This window comes from Poromitra crassiceps (assembly GCF_964638095.1).
Source record: "Poromitra crassiceps genome assembly, chromosome: 2".
NCBI lineage: Eukaryota > Metazoa > Chordata > Actinopteri > Beryciformes > Melamphaidae > Poromitra > Poromitra crassiceps.
Genome location: NC_139624.1, coordinates 94,230,769 through 94,250,106, shown reverse-complemented (window position 1 = coordinate 94,250,106; position 19,338 = coordinate 94,230,769). Strand labels below are relative to the sequence as shown.

Here is a 19,338-nt window from a genome sequence, read left to right as displayed (position 1 = left end):
GAGTCCAGCCCTCTCAATATAGCCCTAATAGAAAAAATTCTATAGCTGTTTTCAACTGAATGGAAGTGAATCTGGCACAGGCTCCAGACAATTTTACTGAAGCGCTGTGGCACTCAATGTGTTAAAATTATCAAATAAAACATTTGCATACAGACAGCCTGTTCTCAAGAGATTTTACCATAGCCTTAAAACCATTTAAGGTTACTAAGCTATTAAGTTTAAGCTCAGACTGCAGACTGTTCCATGCGGTGGGTGCAGAGAACCTAAAAGCTTTCTTCCCCAATTCAGTTCGGACTTTGGGAACGCTTTTATTTTGAAACGAAAGGCAGGTCAGGCAGGAAGTCATCTGACGCCGCGTCCGCGGTAACTTGATTCCGAGAGAGCAGCAGCATGGTGGTGAGTGATGACTGTCTGTCTGCCTGGCGAGATAATTGAAGGTGAGCGAGCTGCGAGACAGTGAGCGAAGTGAACGACAGACAGTGAGTGACACTGACAGATTTTTTAGCAACAACCAAGAAAGTAAGTGTCTAGTCTGTCTCTTAAGTAATGTTACCTGTGTGACACGTTGGGATGCTACTGGCTAATCATGCATGATGCCAATTGCCAAGCTCCCGAAGTCAGGTATGCAGGTGGCTATATGCATGGTTTCAGTTTCATGACCCAATAAGTAACAAAAAGAGGTGGTGTAAAGTTAAAAACAACATAATATATTTTATTTTATTTTTCAATCGTTCCTATCAGGAATAAATAAATGTCCCTCTGTATGTTTTTTTTTATTATCGATGATGACTTTGTGTGTTGTGTACGGCTTGGGTTGTGTACCTGTGTTTGTAGGTGTCATTTTGATATGAATTTGGCTAAAACAGTTGTGTTTGTTAGTTACAATTATGTTGACAGGAGAGCTGAGCAGGTGGTGACATGAAAGAGAATATACTGAATAATGACATCACAACAGTATAATCCTAATGTTGATTTAAAATGATATATTACTCTAAATATGGCTAAAAAAGAGGTCCAGCCTCCCCTTGCTGGACCTCCCCTATTTCGGAACCCTGGTTACGGCCCTGGTAGCGTGATAGCTGGGAGAGCACGAGATGAGGGAGACAGACAAACGTTACATGGTTTTTGTCTGTCATGCATTAAAACTAAAGTAACTGGCCTGTTTTGAAAATGTAACGAGCAGAAAGTACAAATATTTGTGTTAAAATACCGTACTTACAGTAAGTACAGATACTTCCCAACTCTGCCGGAAGGTCTTCTGATGCTAAATAGAAAGCCAGGCACTTTATGTATTCAGCTTGTTGGAATAAATAGAACTGTCAACTGTGTAATTAGTATGTGCAGCAATAACCACCATGGCCGAACAAAGAACACACAAACTCAACCTCATCAACTGAAAAGACGAGTCAGGATCTCTGGGAAGTGCCATACAAAAACACCACAGCAACACCCGCTAAGCACCAAAGAGACAAAATAGAAACGCACCACAGCAATGACTGCTTACATAGCACAAAAGATGGAGCACCAATTATAATGTTAACAAGGTGAAGTAGCTAGCTGCTTATCTAACATTATGTCATTTATAAGGTGAACAGCCACATGGATACCGAAGTTATCAGGGTGAGTTAAAAATCATAATTAAAGCTGGAAAATAAGATCCAGATTGTAAAAAAACAGAATTCTCCTTTAAGCCTGGAACCAAGCCAACCAGTCTTCCAAAGAATTGTGAGTGACCATGAAACATTTTGCTTGGAGCAAAAATTAAATAAAAAAAATATTATTTTTTTTATTTTATTTTTATTTATTTTGCTCCAAGTGAAATGTTTCATGGTCACTCATGATTCTCCGGAAGACTGGTTGCCTTGGTTCCAGGCTTAAAACTCTTGATATCAGGATTTTCTACGGAGAAAATTAATGGCAAAATCTCTTGTGGAACAAGAAGTGTGCGGTAACTGTTGAGCTCTATTCAGTGTGTTAGTAGAGCTGCCTGTAGCACTCAGGTTGTGTGCTCTATTCAGTGTGTTAGTAGAGCTGCCTGTAGCACTCAGGTTGTGAGCTCTATTCAGTGTGTTAGTAGAGCTGCCTGTAGCACTCAGGTGGTGTGCTCTATTCAGTGTGTTAGTAGAGCTGCCTGTAGCACTCAGGTTGTGAGCTCTATTCAGTGTGTTAGTAGAGCTGCCTGTAGCACTCAGGTGGTGTGCTCTATTCAGTGTGTTAGTAGAGCTGCCTGTAGCACTCAGGTCGTGTGCTCTATTCAGTGTGTTAGTAGAGCTGCCTGTAGCACTCAGGTTGTGTGCTCTATTCAGTGTGTTAGTAGAGCTGCCTGTAGCACTCAGGTCGTGTGCTCTATTCAGTGTGTTAGTAGAGCTGCCTGTAGCACTCAGGTCGTGTGCTCTATTCAGTGTGTTAGTAGAGCTGCCTGTAGCACTCAGGTTGTGTGCTCTATTCAGTGTGTTAGTAGAGCTGCCTGTAGCACTCAGGTGGTGTGCTCTATTCAGTGTGTTAGTAGAGCTGCCTGTAGCACTCAGGTGGTGTGCTCTATTCAGTGTCTTAGTAGAGCTGCCTGTAGCACTCAGGTCGTGTGCTCTATTCAGTGTGTTAGTAGAGCTGCCTGTAGCACTCAGGTTGTGAGCTCTATTCAGTGTGTTAGTAGAGCTGCCTGTAGCAGTCAGGTTGTGAGCTCTATTTAGTGTCTTAGTAGAGCTGCCTGTAGCACTCAGGTTGTGTGCTCTATTCAGTGTGTTAGTAGAGCTGCCTGTAGCACTCAGGTTGTGAACTCTATTCAGTGTGTTAGTAGAGCTGCCTGTAGCACTCAGGTGGTGTGCTCTATTCAGTGTGTTAGTAGAGCTGCCTGTAGCACTCAGGTTGTGAGCTCTATTCAGTGTGTTAGTAGAGTTGCCTGTAGCACTCAGGTGGTGAGCTCTATTCAGTGTGTTAGTAGAGTTGCCTGTAGCACTCAGGTGGTGTGCTCTATTCAGTGTGTTAGTAGAGTTGCCTGTAGCACTCAGGTGGTGTGCTCTATTCAGTGTGTTAGTCGAGTTGCCTGTTAGCACTCAGGTTGTGTGCTCTATTCAGTGTGTTAGTAGAGCTGCCTGTAGCACTCAGGTTGTGAGCTCTATTCAGTGTGTTAGTAGAGTTGCCTGTAGCACTCAGGTGGTGTGCTCTATTCAGTGTGTTAGTAGAGTTGCCTGTAGCACTCAGGTGGTGTGCTCTATTCAGTGTGTTAGTAGAGTTGCCTGTAGCACTCAGGTTGTGAGCTCTATTCAGTGTGTTAGTAGAGCTGCCTGTAGCACTCAGGTTGTGAGCTCTATTCAGTGTGTTAGTAGAGTTGCCTGTAGCACTCAGGTTGTGGGCTCGCTCAGCCAACTTCTGGCTTTGCAGCTGTATCCTCACACTACACTGCATCTGGAGACTTTAAACTGAGTTCTGGCATGTGCTTGTCTGTGTGCACATAATGTGTGTGTGTGTGTGTGTGTGTGTGTGTGTGTGTGTGTGTGTGTGTGTGTGTGTGTGTGTGTGTGTGTGTGTGTGTGTGTGTGTGTGTGTGTGTGTGTGTGTGTGTGTGTGTGTGCGCCCATGTGTGTGCGCCCATACGTATGTGTGTGCGTGTGTATGCCCATAATGTGTGTGTGTGTATGTCAACCTCCCAGAGTCCTTTTATAGAAAGCCTCACGCCCTCCACAGCAGATGTGGAAAGGGAGTGATTTATTTTCACTTGCAGTATATTGAAAGGAAGAAGCTCCCGCACACTTGCCAGCTTGCAATTAAACTAGGTTTTATTGGGCACAATGTTTCAGTACAAAGGTTTTGCCTGGGCGTCTTTACCAATACAAAGATGTTCTTATCCATTGTATATACAGTAGGATCACGATCCACGATCTTATCACAATTCTTTTTCATATTGGTTTTTAAGACTATTTTGCAAGGTACTGAACAGTACAAGTACAACCAAACTAATTTCAGGGTACGTATGGTCATGAGAAACCTAGAAAAGTCATGGAAATTTAAAATACAATTTGTTTTATAAATATTTTCATGTCGTTCATTTACGCTGTTTCCAATAATTCATGTGCTAAGAAATAATGTTCACAAGCATGCAAACCCTATCTATCTATCTATCTATCTATCTATCTATCTATCTATCTATCTATCTATCTATCTATCTATCTATCTCTTGGTTCACTATTATTTATACAGTAGGGTTGGGCGATGGGACGAATATATGGACTATCTGCGATTGAGTTGCGTCATTGTCATTTGTCAATTGTCAATTTGTGACCGAGTGTTTTGGGGTTCTTTATATCTGATATTTAGGGTTGAAATAATGAGCCTGACACCGCTTCTTGCTGCTGCCATCCGTTTACTTGGTCCAGGGGAGAGAGAGCAAGACAGACCGAGAGAACCACTCACTTCCGTTTCCGGACATCAAAATAAAACCTTCAAATAAATAGCTTACACTAATTTAATGGAGAGAGAGAGAGACCGACAGACAGAGAGAGAGAGCGTGGGGACAGAGCAAACATGCGGCTCAGCACACACGCACGCACACACACACACACACACACACACACACACAGCGTTGAGCTTTAAAGGTCCCATTCCGTGCAAAAGCTGTTTTTACTTGTAAATGCATATATGCTGCTGTCATCCCTCCCTGTAATGAGTGCTCACAACCTCAGAACTGTCAGAGTTGAATTTCTCCCTATCCAGCTTCCCCCTGTGGTCTCCTTCAAGCCACGCCCCTTACACTCTGTTCTCCCAGACGGTTTCGTGTTACGTCACGCGGCTCCTTAACTCATTGAGTGCCATGGACGTCCTTCGACGTCCAATTAAATAGTGACGTAGAGTGCCACGGACGTCCTTCGACGTCCAATGCGTTTTTTGACGGTGGGACGTCGATCAAAGCCTTCCGCAGCTCCTGTACAACTATAGTAGCTATTGGAGGTCTATAACCTATTTTACAGAACCCTTAGGTGGCGACAGTGCTCTCCAGATTACAGAAATGTCAGGAATACACAGCCTGAAATAGCCTTGATCAAAGAGAACCCGCTCATGCTGCAGTCCAGAGCCATGTAGATTGTTCTGGCTGCAACTGACGGTGCGTGCGAACACAGTCAATCCGCGCACACAACTGAGTCCTTCTGCCTCTGTCTGTCTGTCAGCATAGTTTCTCCACATGATTAGCCGCTAGAAAAGCAGCAGCGCGACACTGAAAAGCCAAACCTTTCACTGCAGTCCGCGTGTGGCTTCTCCATGTTGCGCTGCCTGGGAGGCGGCGCACCAAAAGCATTCCGAAAATAGACGCTTGGTGCGAGGCTGTGTGTTACTAGTGTGGGGAGGAGTTTTCAGCTGAGGGGGGGGAGGGGGGGTGGGGCACGCAGGGCAGGACACAACTACACCACATCACTACATCAGAAAATATTATCTAGAGTCAGTGAATGTGCTTGAAATGCTGCATTTCACAAAAGGCTGAATATCTCAGCTTATAATTTGAAATGCCTGAAAACGCTGAAAACAACCTATCTTCTCCGGCTCATAACTAAAGAACGGAAAATGGTATCAATAAACTTTTTTTTGCTGATGATACAATAGAGTCTCCTTGTTCTTTTTGCGTGTTCGGTGTTTACATAGTAATATCACACAATATTCTGTGGGCCTCGAGAAATCACTGAAAACGCTCTGAAAACTCTGGCACTGGGAGCGTCCGTTCTCCAAAAGTGGCTGGCACTCAATGAGTTAAGCATACTGCGCGCGGTCTCTCTCACACAAGCTACCTGTGCCATTTTGTCCATTGCAAGCTGTTCCCTGCGCGAGATTCATCATGGCCTGTTGGTCTGTGCTAACCATTTCAGCCCAGAATGTTTCAACAATCTGGGGCAGTACAATCAAGGTTTAGCCACAAAATTAACACTTCTAGCTGGAGCGACGCCAACTGTACGTGATCCAGCAACTGCGGAGGTGCATTCGGTAAGTCTAGGCATTTTGAGATGTCCTGTTTAGCGTAGCAACCGTTAAGTTAGCGATAGCTCGTTGCTAACGTTAGTTGTGGACACAACCTAGCGTGCTGGTCCACGGACGCTAATCTGATTGAACTGTTAGTTCTGAATATATTATAGAAACAGACCATTCCTGCGAAGCGACGAGATGAGGAAATGAGAACTCCGTCAGAATGAACGGGGTTGCTATATTTTCGACAAATTAATCCAGAATCATGTTTTATGGACCAGAGACACACGTTTTTAAGAGGTTACAGCTGCACGAATTGGGACCTTTAAGCAGTGAGAGAAAGCCGGGGGAAAAGGTGAAGCAGAAAGAAAGAAAATAAAAGGTGGAGCAGAAACGCACTCACCTGAGAATATGAGGCAGCATGATGAGGGCAGCTAGATTAGGAGCAATGCGTCCTCGCATTTAAAATAACTGCCAAAGTCCGACTGAAGCAAATGGAACTCAAACTATCACAAAGATAAAGCAGCCATAGTTGAGATTCAGGCACTTTTTGCACGATGAGTTCTGCTCTATCTGCCTGTTTGTCTCTCTGCCAGTGCCCGCCTGTTTAGTGTGCGTGTGTGTGTTGTAAAGGTTGCATTTGCGTTTGTGTCATTTGTGTAATGAGCAGAGCGTGTGTTTAGGCTATCGTCCCGGCTCCGTCCCCAAATTAATTTTCATCGTCCCTGATGCTATTTTTAATGTCCCCGGGATGACGGGAGGTCCTTCGTGTCAAGGCAGGCCCTGGTTAAGTGTGTGTCTGTGTGTCTGTGTGTGTGTCAAACCAACTGCCCCTCCGCCGTCCATGCTGCTGCATTTTGCAAAGTGAAAAGGGGGAGGGGAGGAAAACTTTGGAAGCGTCTTTCAGACAAAGAAATGCGACTGATAGAATGTGCACTGCATGTAGCGCGATTCTAACGATCTGTCTGGAAAAGCAGATCGTGGAGCCATTCTGATCATGAACGATCTAAGATCGTCATATCGCCCACCCCTAATATACAGTATGTGTCTTAACTGCAGGTTCCTGTGGCCTCAAGGCTGAACCTCGGTGCATCAGTGGGAATGCCAGGAAAACGGGTAAGGAGACATTCATTGATTCTCTGACTGAGTGTATTGAACAAGAAGGCACCTGCTGTATAGAGCAGAGGTGTTCACACAGTGGTGCCGGAAGGCGTAATCCTGTATTCACTGTGCGTACAACCTTTTTTTACAAGCACCATCACTAATTGTCACTTGTTTCCCCTTTGAGGAACCATTCCTACACTGCTGCACCACTACCGTACACTTTAGCTGGCATCATGTTGTAGTTCACTTTAGCTGCATGTGCATCATGTTGTAGTTCATCAGCACTCTGTCTGTAGCAACCATGGATGTATGAACAGTAGCAACGCTCAGATGGTTCAGACAGGATGCCCGCGGTGTAGTGGCCAATAGGAGATGCGCTGCTTGTGCGTACAATGAAATATGATCCTGTCGTGTGCTCACAAGCCATTTTTTGTAAGTCTCAAGTCCTTGGTCTCTCAGGCAGTTGTGCTGTCATCAGTGATGTTACTCGACCAACTGTGATGTAGTATGAGCCGATGGCACACAGTTGCATGATGGCGCCTAGGTGGCTGGGCAGTGTCTGTCTGTCTGTCTGTCAGTCACGATTTTAGGAGCCTGCGGAGCGGGCAATTTCCATAACTGCAGCCATGGCGCATCATCTTCAGAGTCTCCACCCTAGGAATCGAGTGAGATTCCTAGTTTATTTAAATATGGCTTTGAGCACGTAAGGCTAGAAATTAGTACTTTGTTTTGATAGTTCATGTTTTCTGGAAGCTGTCTCTTGTCTCTCCATGTAGGGTCTTACTGGTGAGAAAGGGGAGCCAGGACTTCGAGGACAGGTTGGACCAATGGTAAGAGCCGCATCTAGGTCCTCATGTGCCTATTGTGCTCGACTCAGCATTACTTACAGGATGACAACCATTCAATCCAATCTGGCAATTATTCAATTGATTGTCATGTAAAAAAGAAAATAGTCATATCCTGGAGAAAATGTGTCATTTAGCTTGAAACCGGGTGGGATGACTTCAGCATTAAAAGGGTGAATCTATACTTTTAAAAGTGACCAATTTGACCACCTGTCAATATTCACAATACCTAAGTAAAATAGCATCAAAAATGTAAATGTATTAGCTAATCTCCGACTAGTCCTAATAGTCAGGGAATATTATCATATTTCTGGCCAATCTAGGAATAAATTCCTAAAAAAGGCATTTCTTCACCGATGTGTTTGTACAGGTGTCTCTTAACACATTTCAAAACTTTTTTTTTCTACTCCCCTATACGAGGGATCAGCCGAGCAGCATTTTGATAAACAAGCCGCGTCACTGGGTGGCAACGGCAAGTGGCGCGAGGCGTGAGTGTCTGACTAGCCGGCTAACTTTGTTTACATTTAAAAAACTGTGACAGTTCACACAAGTTTAACACGACATGTATATATTATACATCAAACTCTTGAGCTACTTCTGCTCTCACTCAGAATGTCAAAATATAAGCGATGTGATGTATAGTTTTTGAGATATTAATGTTTGTTTCACACAACTCATGCTATCAACTGGCGCGGGGTTCCGCATTTCTGGGTGGCAAGTGACATCACGCTGATTCGTCCTATAGGAAAACCCCTGACAGCTGCTGAAAGTTGGGCTACCCGGGATCTTATTATTATAATAATAATAATAATTATTATCATTATCATTATCATTATCATTATCATTATTATTATTATTATTATGTTTAATTCTTCCTGAAGCAGCTTGTGAGGGGGCAAACTAGGGGTTTTTCATGATTCTGAATCCATTGCAAGCATTTGTATATATATATATACAGTATATATATATATATATATACACTGTATATATATATACTGTATATATATATATATATATATATATATATATATATAAGAAAGTAGTGCCCTGTGCACAGCTGTGCTGCTAGTCCCGGGTGCAGCTGGAGCAGGAACAGCAGAAATAGCAGTAGTAAGGAAATCCAGCGCACACCAGGTTGTCAGAATAGACTTGTTTTATTTAAGTTGCATAGATATGGCGAACAACGCGTTTCACTGTTGCTTCATCAGGTTCGCTTTACAAATGAATGGCACAGGGGTGGGTTTAAAAAGGCTGTACCATCAATTATCAATTATCAACAGGTGAGTAACATTACAGATCATGTGACAGCATGATTTGCAGACCATGTGACAGCAAGAGAATGCAGTTCATACATGTTTCAAAAGACAAGTACATCAAGTTAAATATAGCAATATCAAGTGTCACAATTACATAGATTAGAAAATAGAAATTTTTTAAAAAAATATGTGGAAGAATTTCAAAAGGACATGGTCAGACACATTTATTTACCTAGGACAGGCTCCAGAATGGTCACACATTTATTTACCTAGGACAGGCTCCAGAATGGTCACAATGAAACCACAGAACAGCTTATGCATCTAGTGCAATACCTCAACTCTTTTTATATATATGGGGGGGGGGGGGGGGGTCCGTGCCAGGGAGATATAGTGCCTCATCTCACTCTCCCTATACAAGGCATCACCTGCAGGTAGAAAACATAAAGTTAATACATCATAAAAATGGACTCAGATCAAGTATTTCATTCAAACCATTGGGCTCAACTGTGTTTAAGGTGTGTATCCAATATGCTTCCCTCCTAAGTAATTGGTTGATGATATTTCCCTTTCTTGGATTGGGTAAGACTCTCTCAATGCCTATAAATTTCATAGAGGCTGCAGAGCCATGATTTCTATCTTTGTAGTGGCGAGCAATTGCATAATCCATGTTGCCATTTCTTATAGCTGCCTTGTGTTCTGCAATTCTTAATTTAAGATTGCGTTTAGTTTGACCGACATATATGAGACCACAAGGACATTTAAGCATGTAGACTACATGTGTCGTCATGCAGTTGATGAATTCTTTTATGCTGTATTTTTCTCCTGTATGTGGGTGGTTAAAATGTTTTGTATTAAAGGTGTTAGAGCAATGTATGCATCGACCACACTTGTGATTTCCATGGACTTCCTGGGAGAGCCAGTTGGTTTTTACTACAGGTTCTCTATACATGGATTTAACTATAGAGTCACTGATATTTCTACCCCTTTTGTAACAAAAACGGGGCAAAGAGGCAGCAAGATGCTTGAGGCTAGGGTCACAATCCAAGATTCTCCAATGTTTTCTTAAGATGTTCTTGACTTCTCCTGAGACATTATTATACTCTGACACAAAGGTGACTTTATTGTCTATGTTTTTCTGAGGAGGGTACAGTAGTTGTTTTCTTTCTAGGGTTCTGGTTTTATTGACAGCTACATCTAGAGATCTGTTGCTATACCCTCTGTCTTTGAAGCGTCTCCACATCTCTTGAGCTTTTAATTCAAAGTCAGATTCTCTGTTGCATATACGCTTCAGTCTAATAAATTGGCCATAAGGGATGTTGTCAATCAACTTTTTTGGATGGTCACTTTGTGCATGAAGAATGGTATTCCTGTCTGTCTTTTTTCGAAAAATGGAAGTATCCAATTCTCTCTCTACATTGATAGAAATCAACAAGTCTAAGAAATTAATTATTTCTTTGTCATACTCCATGGTGAACTTCAAGGAGGGGTGAGTATTATTGATATACCCACAAAATTTATGGAGATCTTCTTCAGAACCTGTGTAACACATAAAGATATCATCAATAAATCTCTTAAAAAACAAAATTTCATGGCTGAAAGGGTTGTTATTAAAAACATATTTTTCTTCCCAAAATCCCATGAAGAGATTGGCATAGTTTGGTGCAAATGGCGACCCCATGCTAGTTCCTTGGCATTGCAAATAATGCTTCTTACCAAACATAAAGTAGTTGCAATTCAAAATGAATTTAGTTAAAATCAACAGAAATTCAACTGGTTTTTCTTCTTTCTGTGGTTCTAGGAAGTGATGCATAGCTTCAATACCATCATTATGTGGAATATTTGTATATAAGCTTTCTACATCAAATGTCACCAAGAATGATCCATCAGGTATTTTTACATTTGACAAAAGTCTTATGACTTCTCTTGTATCAGATATATAAGACGGCAATGTTTTCACCACATCTTTAATAAAGAAATCTACAAATTGACTAAGTGGTTCAGATAATGAGCCATTACTAGATACAATAGGCCTTCCTGGAGGATTCACAAGCCTTTTATGGATCTTTGGAAGTAAATACAGGACAGGCGTGGTAGGGTGTTCTACCTTTAAAAATTCAAATTGTTTTTTTGTTATCCAATTCAAATGTAATGCTCCATCTAGTATACCATCTCTTTCATTCATAAAACGTTCAGTGGGATCGCATGGTACCAATTCATAAAATTCGCCATTGTTTAATTGTCTTTCAGCCTCAGTGACATAATCAGTAGTATTCTGCAGCACAACAGCGCCTCCTTTGTCCGCTCTTTTGATTATAATTTTAGGGTTAGACTGCAATTCTGTAATGGCTCTTCTTTCCAAGACACTGATGTTATGTTTACATTGGAGATTCTTGGATTGTGACCCTAGCCTCAAGCATCTTGCTGCCTCTTTGCCCCGTTTTTGTTACAAAAGGGGTAGAAATATCAGTGACTCTATAGTTAAATCCATGTATAGAGAACCTGTAGGGAAATATCATCAACAAATTACTTAGGAGGGAAGCATATTGGATACACACCTTAAACACAGTTGAGCCCAATGGTTTGAATGAAATACTTGATCTGAGTCCATTTTTATGATGTATTAACTTTATGTTTTCTACCTGCAGGTGATGCCTTGTATAGGGAGAGTGAGATGAGGCACTATATCTCCCTGGCACGGACCCCCCCCCCCCCCCCATATATATAAAAAAGAGTTGAGGTATTGCACTAGATGCATAAGCTGTTCTGTGGTTTCATTGTGACCATTCTGGAGCCTGTCCTAGGTAAATAAATGTATGACCATTCTGGAGCCTGTCCTAGGTAAATAAATGTGTCTGACCATGTCCTTTTGAAATTCTTCCACATATTTTTTTAAAAAATTTCTATTTTCTAATCTATGTAATTGTGACACTTGATATTGCTATATTTAACTTTATGTACTTGTCTTTTGAAACATGTATGAACTGCATTCTCTTGCTGTCACATGATCTGTAATGTTACTCACCTGTTGATAATTGATAATTGATGGTACAGCCTTTTTAAACCCACCCCTGTGCCATTCATTTGTAAAGCGAACCTGATGAAGCAACAGCGAAACGCGTTGTTCGCCATATCTATGCAACTTAAATAAAATACTTGTCTTTTGAAACATGTATGAACTGCATTCTCTTGCTGTCACATGGTCTGCAAATCATGCTGTCACATGATCTGTAATGTTACTCACCTGTTGATAATTGATAATTGATGGTACAGCCTTTTTAAACCCACCCCTGTGCCATTCATTTGTAAAGCGAACCTGATGAAGCAACAGCGAAACGCGTTGTTCGCCATATCTATGCAACTTAAATAAAAGAAGTCTATTCTGACAACCTGGTGTGCGCTGGATTTCCTTACTACTGCTATATATATATATATATATATATATATGGGCTAGCTTTTATGCCACCCTAATCCACGTGTATGCATGAGCCATCCGCCCGCCATAAATCCGCGCAAATTATTTCGTACTATTTATAGATCCGCGCCGCTGTGCACGTGACATTTCACAACGCTATAAATGAGCGATTTGGGTAGATGAATTTACTTTCTGCTGCCATCGGTAGTCGGTACGATGGCTGCAGTCGACTCCAAATAAACGTCCATGCTGTATTATAATCCAGTCTAGCACTTGCCCATGTAGCATACTAGGCTAATGCTACAGTATAGCTTTAAGTTTAGATCAAGACTGGATTGAGCTGTATGAGAAAATAATACTAGCGCGTTGCCTCTTCTCTTCCAACATGTCTTCAGTGGAGACTCCTGTTTTCTGGTGACATCATTGACCATATAAGGAGTTAAGAAAGAAGGCATCCCATGGCGTGGCTATTTGTTTACTACTGCCCCAGTGCCTTGGGTCCTTGCCATCTAACAATAGGCGGCTATAGGTGGCTAACGTGCCTGACCAAAAATGAAGCTTAAAATACCTTCATAGGCTAGATAACGTAATTCATATTAATGTTCCTCATTAATGATACATAATTTCACCCGGCCGCAACCCATCCGCTATTAATCAGAATGTTTATTTTTATGATCTTTATGATATGATATCCGTGGTCAGCGTGGTTATAACTGCAGCCCGTGCATCTCGTGTGTGTGTGTGTGTGTGTGTGTGTATATACAGTATATGTGTGTGTATGTGTGTATGTGTGTGTGGGTGTGTGTGGGTGTGTGTGGGTGTGTGTGTGTGTGTGTGTGTGTGGTTTATAGGGGGAGGGAGGTTGAAATGTGTTAAGAGACACCTTTACAAACATATTGCTGAAGAAATTTCTTGGTAAGGAATTTATTGCCAGATCTTTTTCAATATTCTCTGACTATAGGTACAGTAGTTTGAGCTGCTTGTGTAATGTCTAACTAACATGATGGAAGCAGTTATAGTGTTTGGTTTGGCTGCTGTATATGGGCACAGGGTCTTGTTCCTGTTCTGCTCCATGCCTCTGAAGAGGTGTGTTTGTTTTGTGCCCAGGGGCAACCAGGACGTCCAGGTAGTGCCGGGCCCGCCGGCCCACCGGGACCAAAGGTCAGTGACTCTGGGCTCGGGCTGCTGGGAAGTGGGAGGGAGGGAGTGAACGGTGACGACATGCAACGAAGATCATGAGCTAAATGGCCTGGAAATATAAACTTGAATCTCCTCTGGACGTTCCTGCACACACTATAGGGCTCTATTCTCCCCCTGGCCTTAAAGTGGCCTTAGGTGCTAAACTGGCCTTAAATGCAAAAAGCACGCTTTATTCCTGCCTACCGCTGACTCGCGAGGATACCGTCATGTTTTTACGCCCCGAAATGCGCTTTACGCTAAAGAGGCGTGGCGCAGTGCCAGAATAAGCCAGAATGGGCGTTTCGGCCTTAAATACCAGCCTAAAACGATCTTCCCAACGGGCGATAATTTTGCGGTTTTCGCAAAATTTGCGCTTTTCAAAACCAGGCCTTATTCAGTGCGCCGGGGATACACCCATGGCGTTATCCTATTTTGTGGACATGGCTTTCCAAAGCAACTCTCAGTTGTGTCTGCATGCTCGTCTGATACAGACCCCCCCCCCCCCTCTCTCTCTCTCTCTCACACTCGCTTGCACTCTCTCTCTCACTCACTCTCTCCCTCTCACTCTCAATCACTCTCTCTGCCGCTATCTCACTCTCTCTCCCCTGTCTCTCTCACTCCCTCTCCCTCTCTCTCTCTCTCTCTCTCTCACTCTCTCTCTCCCTCTCTCGCTCTCTCTCACTCTCTCTTTCAAATCTTTGCCAGTCATCTTCTCATCCCCTCCTGACTTACATGATTTTTGCTTCTAGAGCTTTTCTGACCGGACTGGAGTTGCTCCGCGGATCGGAGCTTGGAAGGGAAGAATGTGATTGGTTTACTGGAGATCACCCGCTATCAACACTTGTGAATAATTCTACGCTTAAAAAGGCGTGGTTAAATGGTTAGCGCCGCGCATTCTGGCTTTTAGCGTCAAGGAAAAATTAGGGAATGCGCGTGACCATGCCCACTAATAGCGCTGCGCCCAGCCATAAACGCAAATTTAAAGCCAGAGGGAAAATAGAGCCCATAGACCTTAACCTGCTGAGTCATCAGGACACCCAGCCTTATTGCTTTTTACACTGCTACACAAAGAGAAATACAGAAGCATTCTAGCCCCAACCTCCACTTCTGAAAAATGAAACCAACACAGAAGTACCAAAAAACTGCAGTTCCTCAAATGGCCACTTGATGCTGGCTGCAACAGTGAGTCATTCCATATTCACCCCCATGTTAAAATGCCCGACTTTACAACAGAAATAAACATGTTTATAGCCTGGTACCAAATAAAGGTTTTTGTCTCTACAGCTAATTGGTGTTCATGACAACTGTAGGGGGGATGCATTTTTATAGGCTATAACTCACCCGATACGGTCTATGGCTGCAAAAAGAAGTCCAATTGTATATAAGTCAATAGAAAAATTACTCTACTTCTCACTGGATTTACTAGCTTAGTAAACACTTTCCTAATGAGTTGATGGTCTCAGTCACTAGTTTCAAGTCTTCTTCAATACAGCATGATGTTCATTTTGTAAACGATGGTCCCATTTAGAGTCAATAGACGATACAGCAGACTTTGGGGCGTGATTGACAGGTCCAGTGATCACGCAACTCATCGATAACACAGGGAAGTAGGGGTGCTTCAGCACCCCCTGCTGGTGGGGTACTGTAACTCCAAGTCTAAAAAGCTACTCCTTGAGGATGCCGGAGCCAGAGTGGAGATACTGGTGTCATATGAAACTAGAAGAACTAAGGCATTGATGTTATCCTAAGCTTGTCGGAAAGGGGGCTAAATAAGGCTCCAAAGTTAAGCTAAAATTTGTCGAGGGAAAAAGTGGCATGGTCATTTTCAAAGGGGTCCCTTGACCGACTGTGATATCTCGGATAGCCTAATGAATTTTAGAACCACAAACTAGAGACCTAGACCATTCAGAAAATGTATGGAATGTTCCGGAACATTGAACATATGTGGGGTTTTTCTTAGCCATTGTTAGAAAATAGTGCTTGTCATCCAAACAACCAATCAAATCAAAATCACACAAATCTCCCATTTTCAAAAATTATTGATACTGCATCAAAGCACAAAGTCACCATGATAGGTGAGAAAATAAATGTGTAATAACCGGCTGGCAAGCTTTCCTGAGAGATTTACAGCAGTGTACTGTAAAAGTCCTACAGTAAATCTAAACACACTTTCCACTTCTCTCAGATAATTAAATTAACACCACTGCCCGAGCATCGGCCACATAGAGGAGCTTACCATGTGGCCACATGAAAAGAATAACTGGCTAATTGAAAGAACATGGACACCCACCCACACACACACACACACACACACACACACACACACATGCACACGCACGCACGCGCACACACACACACACACACACACACACACACACACACACTTCAAGTATGGTATGTGGTTGTATTTCCAGTCTAGGAGCTGAATGTAAGGCCAGTGGACTTGTAGTAATTTGGCTCTCTTCCTGTTATTATAATGAAATGTCTGCCTGGACTCTGCAGCTGCAAAGTACCAACTACAGCTTGGCAGACAGCGAGGTGACCACAATGCAGTCAGTGTGACTTCATGTTGGCGTATATATGTAGCAGTCAGTGTGAGTTCATGTTGGTGTACAGTATATATGTAGCAGTCAGTGTAAGTTCATGTTGGTGTACAGTATATATGTAGCAGTCAGTGTGAGTTCATGTTGGTGTACAGTATATATGTAGCAGTCAGTGTGAGTTCATGTTGGTGTACAGTATATATGTAGCAGTCAGTGTGAGTTCATGTTGGTGTACAGTATATATGTAGCAGTCAGTGTGAGTTCATGTTGGTGTATATACAGTATGTAGCAGTCAGTGAGTTCATGTTGGTGTATATATGTAGCAGTCAGTGTGAGTTCATGTTGGTGTATATATGTAGCAGTCAGTGAGTTCATGTTGGTGTACAGTATATATGTAGCAGTCAGTGTGAGTTCATGTTGGTGTACAGTATATATGTAGCAGTCAGTGTGAGTTCATGTTGGTGTATATATGTAGCAGTCAGTGAGTTCATGTTGGTGTATATATGTAGCAGTCAGTGTGAGTTCATGTTGGTGTATATATGTAGCAGTCAGTGAGTTCATGTTGGTGTACAGTATATATGTAGCAGTCAGTGTGAGTTCATGTTGGTGTATATATGTAGCAGTCAGTGTGAGTTCATGTTGGTGTACAGTATATATGTAGCAGTCAGTGTGACTTCATGCTGGCGTATATATGTAGCAGTCAGTGTGAGTTCATGTTGGTGTATATATGTAGCAGTCAGTGAGTTCATGTTGGTGTATATATGTAGCAGTCAGTGTGAGTTCATGTTGGTGTATATATGTAGCAGTCAGTGAGTTCATGTTGGTGTATATATGTAGCAGTCAGTGTGAGTTCATGTTGGTGTATATATGTAGCAGTCAGTGTGGGTTCATGTTGGTGTATATATGTAGCAGTTCATGTTGGTGTATATATGTAGCAGTCAGTGTGGGTTCATGTTGGTGTATATATGTAGCAGTTCATGTTGGTGTATATATGTAGCAGTCAGTGTGGGTTCATGTTGGTGTATATATGTAGCAGTTCATATTGGTGTATATATGTAGCAGTCAGTGTGGGTTCATGTTGGTCTATATACAGTATGTAGCAGTCAGTGTGAGTTCATGTTGGTGTACATATTTCAGTGTGAGTTAATGTTGGTGTATACCGTAAATCCTCTAATAGTGGCCTCTATTCCATTAAAGGCCTCTACTCTAATATAGGACGGGGGCACGGCCTGCACGGACAAATAAAGGCCCCTCCCTCAATACAGGCCGGGTCAAAAACAAAACAAAACGAAGGAGCAAAAACTACGGTGAATACGGTACTGTAAATTTCCCATAACACAACGCATCTACCGTGTGACGTAACCGGATGTAACGCAGACAAACCACAGAAATAAAAACAAACATGGCACTGACCAAACGAACCAGACGAAAGTTTGACGTTAAGTTTAAAGAGAGCGTTGTGCAATATGCAGCGGAAAATTCGGGACAGCAAGCTGCAAGGCACTTTGACATCGACCCGAAGGGAATCCGATACTGGAAAAAGCAGAAGAATGAACTGCGTTTAGCTGCTGACAAGAAAAGAGCGCGGCTAGCTGGTGGTGGGCGGAAGAAAGTTAGCTTAGAGCTAGAAGCTACACTTTCAGAGTGGATCTACTCAATGCGGGACAAACACAACCGAGTCTCGAGGAAAATGATACAAAGCGAAGGAGATCTACTCTTCAGTGGGTGATGGAGACAAGGAGTTTGTTGCTAGCAAGGGCTGGCTCGACAAATTTCTGAAACGTAACAAGCTTTTAATTCGGCGTCGCACCACCATGGCACAGAAGGACCCAGATCTCCTCACTGAGAAACTCGTTTCGTTTGTGGATTTCTTTGGCAAGGCTGTCAGCTCTAAAGGGATTTTGGAGAAGGACATCATTGCAATGGACGAGACTGCGGTTTGGTTTGATATGGTGTCCCCCACTACTATCAATAAACGGGGTGCAAAGAGTGTGGCTCTCAAAACCACAGGACACGAGAAAAGCCATCTTACCGTTGTCCTCGCTGCCAAGGCTGACGGTACCAAACTCAAGCCATACATTGTCTTCAAGGGGGCGATACATGAAGTGAAGGCAATGCAGCAACAGGTCCCCCGTGCAGTGATTGCCACTTCTGTGAATGATTGGATGAACGAAACCCTCACCACACACTACTGGCTACTGAATGTTGTGGGAAAATTAAATTTCACCCCAAGGGTCCTGGGGTGGGATTCATACCGCTGTCACATCAGTGTTGCCACCAAGGCTGAACTGAAAGGTTGCTACAACGTCACAACAGCGGTGATCCCGGGGGGCTGCACTAAGTACATCCAAGCCCCCGATGTGATGTGGAATCAGCCCTTCAAGCAGAGCCTGTATGATGCCTACGACCAGTGGATGGCTGGGGACGCATAAGCAGTACACAGCTGGAGGTGGAAACCTAAAAGCGCCTGCCCGACGCCTGCTTGTGGACTGGGTGATCGCCGCCTGGGACAAGCTGAACAAGGATCTGATCAAAAAGTCCTTCCAAGTTTGTGGACAGTCTGTGAAAACTGACGTGAGTGAAGACAACCTCATCCACTGCTTCAAGCAGGGACAGCCCTGTGCCGCTGGACAGGAGGCTCTCGCCCAGCTGCGTCTGCGGGACCAGGAGAACAGACAGGCAGCAGAGGATGAGGAAGATGAAGAGGAACTGGTCAACAATGAACTTGTTGTTCTGGATGATGTTGATGATGATGAGGACGCTGAGGATACCGACATACTAGATGATGAGGAGGAGGATACTGAGTGAGTGAGTGACCACCTGTAATTGCACTGTCTGTTCATTTTTTAAAGGTAAGCTGCAATATTTTTGTATTACCGTATATTTATTTTGGTAGGCTATTTTTCGTTTGGACTTTGTGTGCACTTTGACCACTATAAACTGGCTGGCTACCGTATTACGGTAATGTTTATTCCTACCTCAGGGTATTTTATTTATGTTTTGATATGGTACCGTATGTTACCATATTTGCAGCTGAATCTGATTGTTATTAA

General features: G+C 42.9%; 1 protein-coding gene across 1 annotated transcript in view; it reads left to right on the top strand.

Annotated features, from left to right (window-relative positions):
- The window catches only part of LOC310770794 (collagen alpha-1(XXI) chain-like), a gene marked incomplete at both ends in the record, with an annotated part of 85,450 nt that extends 71,677 nt beyond the window's left edge, over positions 1-13,773 (top strand). Inside the window, 2 exons of the mRNA XM_083631851.1 lie at positions 7,827-7,880; positions 13,671-13,773. Of these exons, the coding sequence (XP_083487977.1) occupies positions 7,827-7,880; positions 13,671-13,773 (157 nt within the window). The remainder of the gene's footprint in view (positions 1-7,826; positions 7,881-13,670) is intronic.
- Between the last annotated feature and the right edge of the window lie 5,565 nt (positions 13,774-19,338).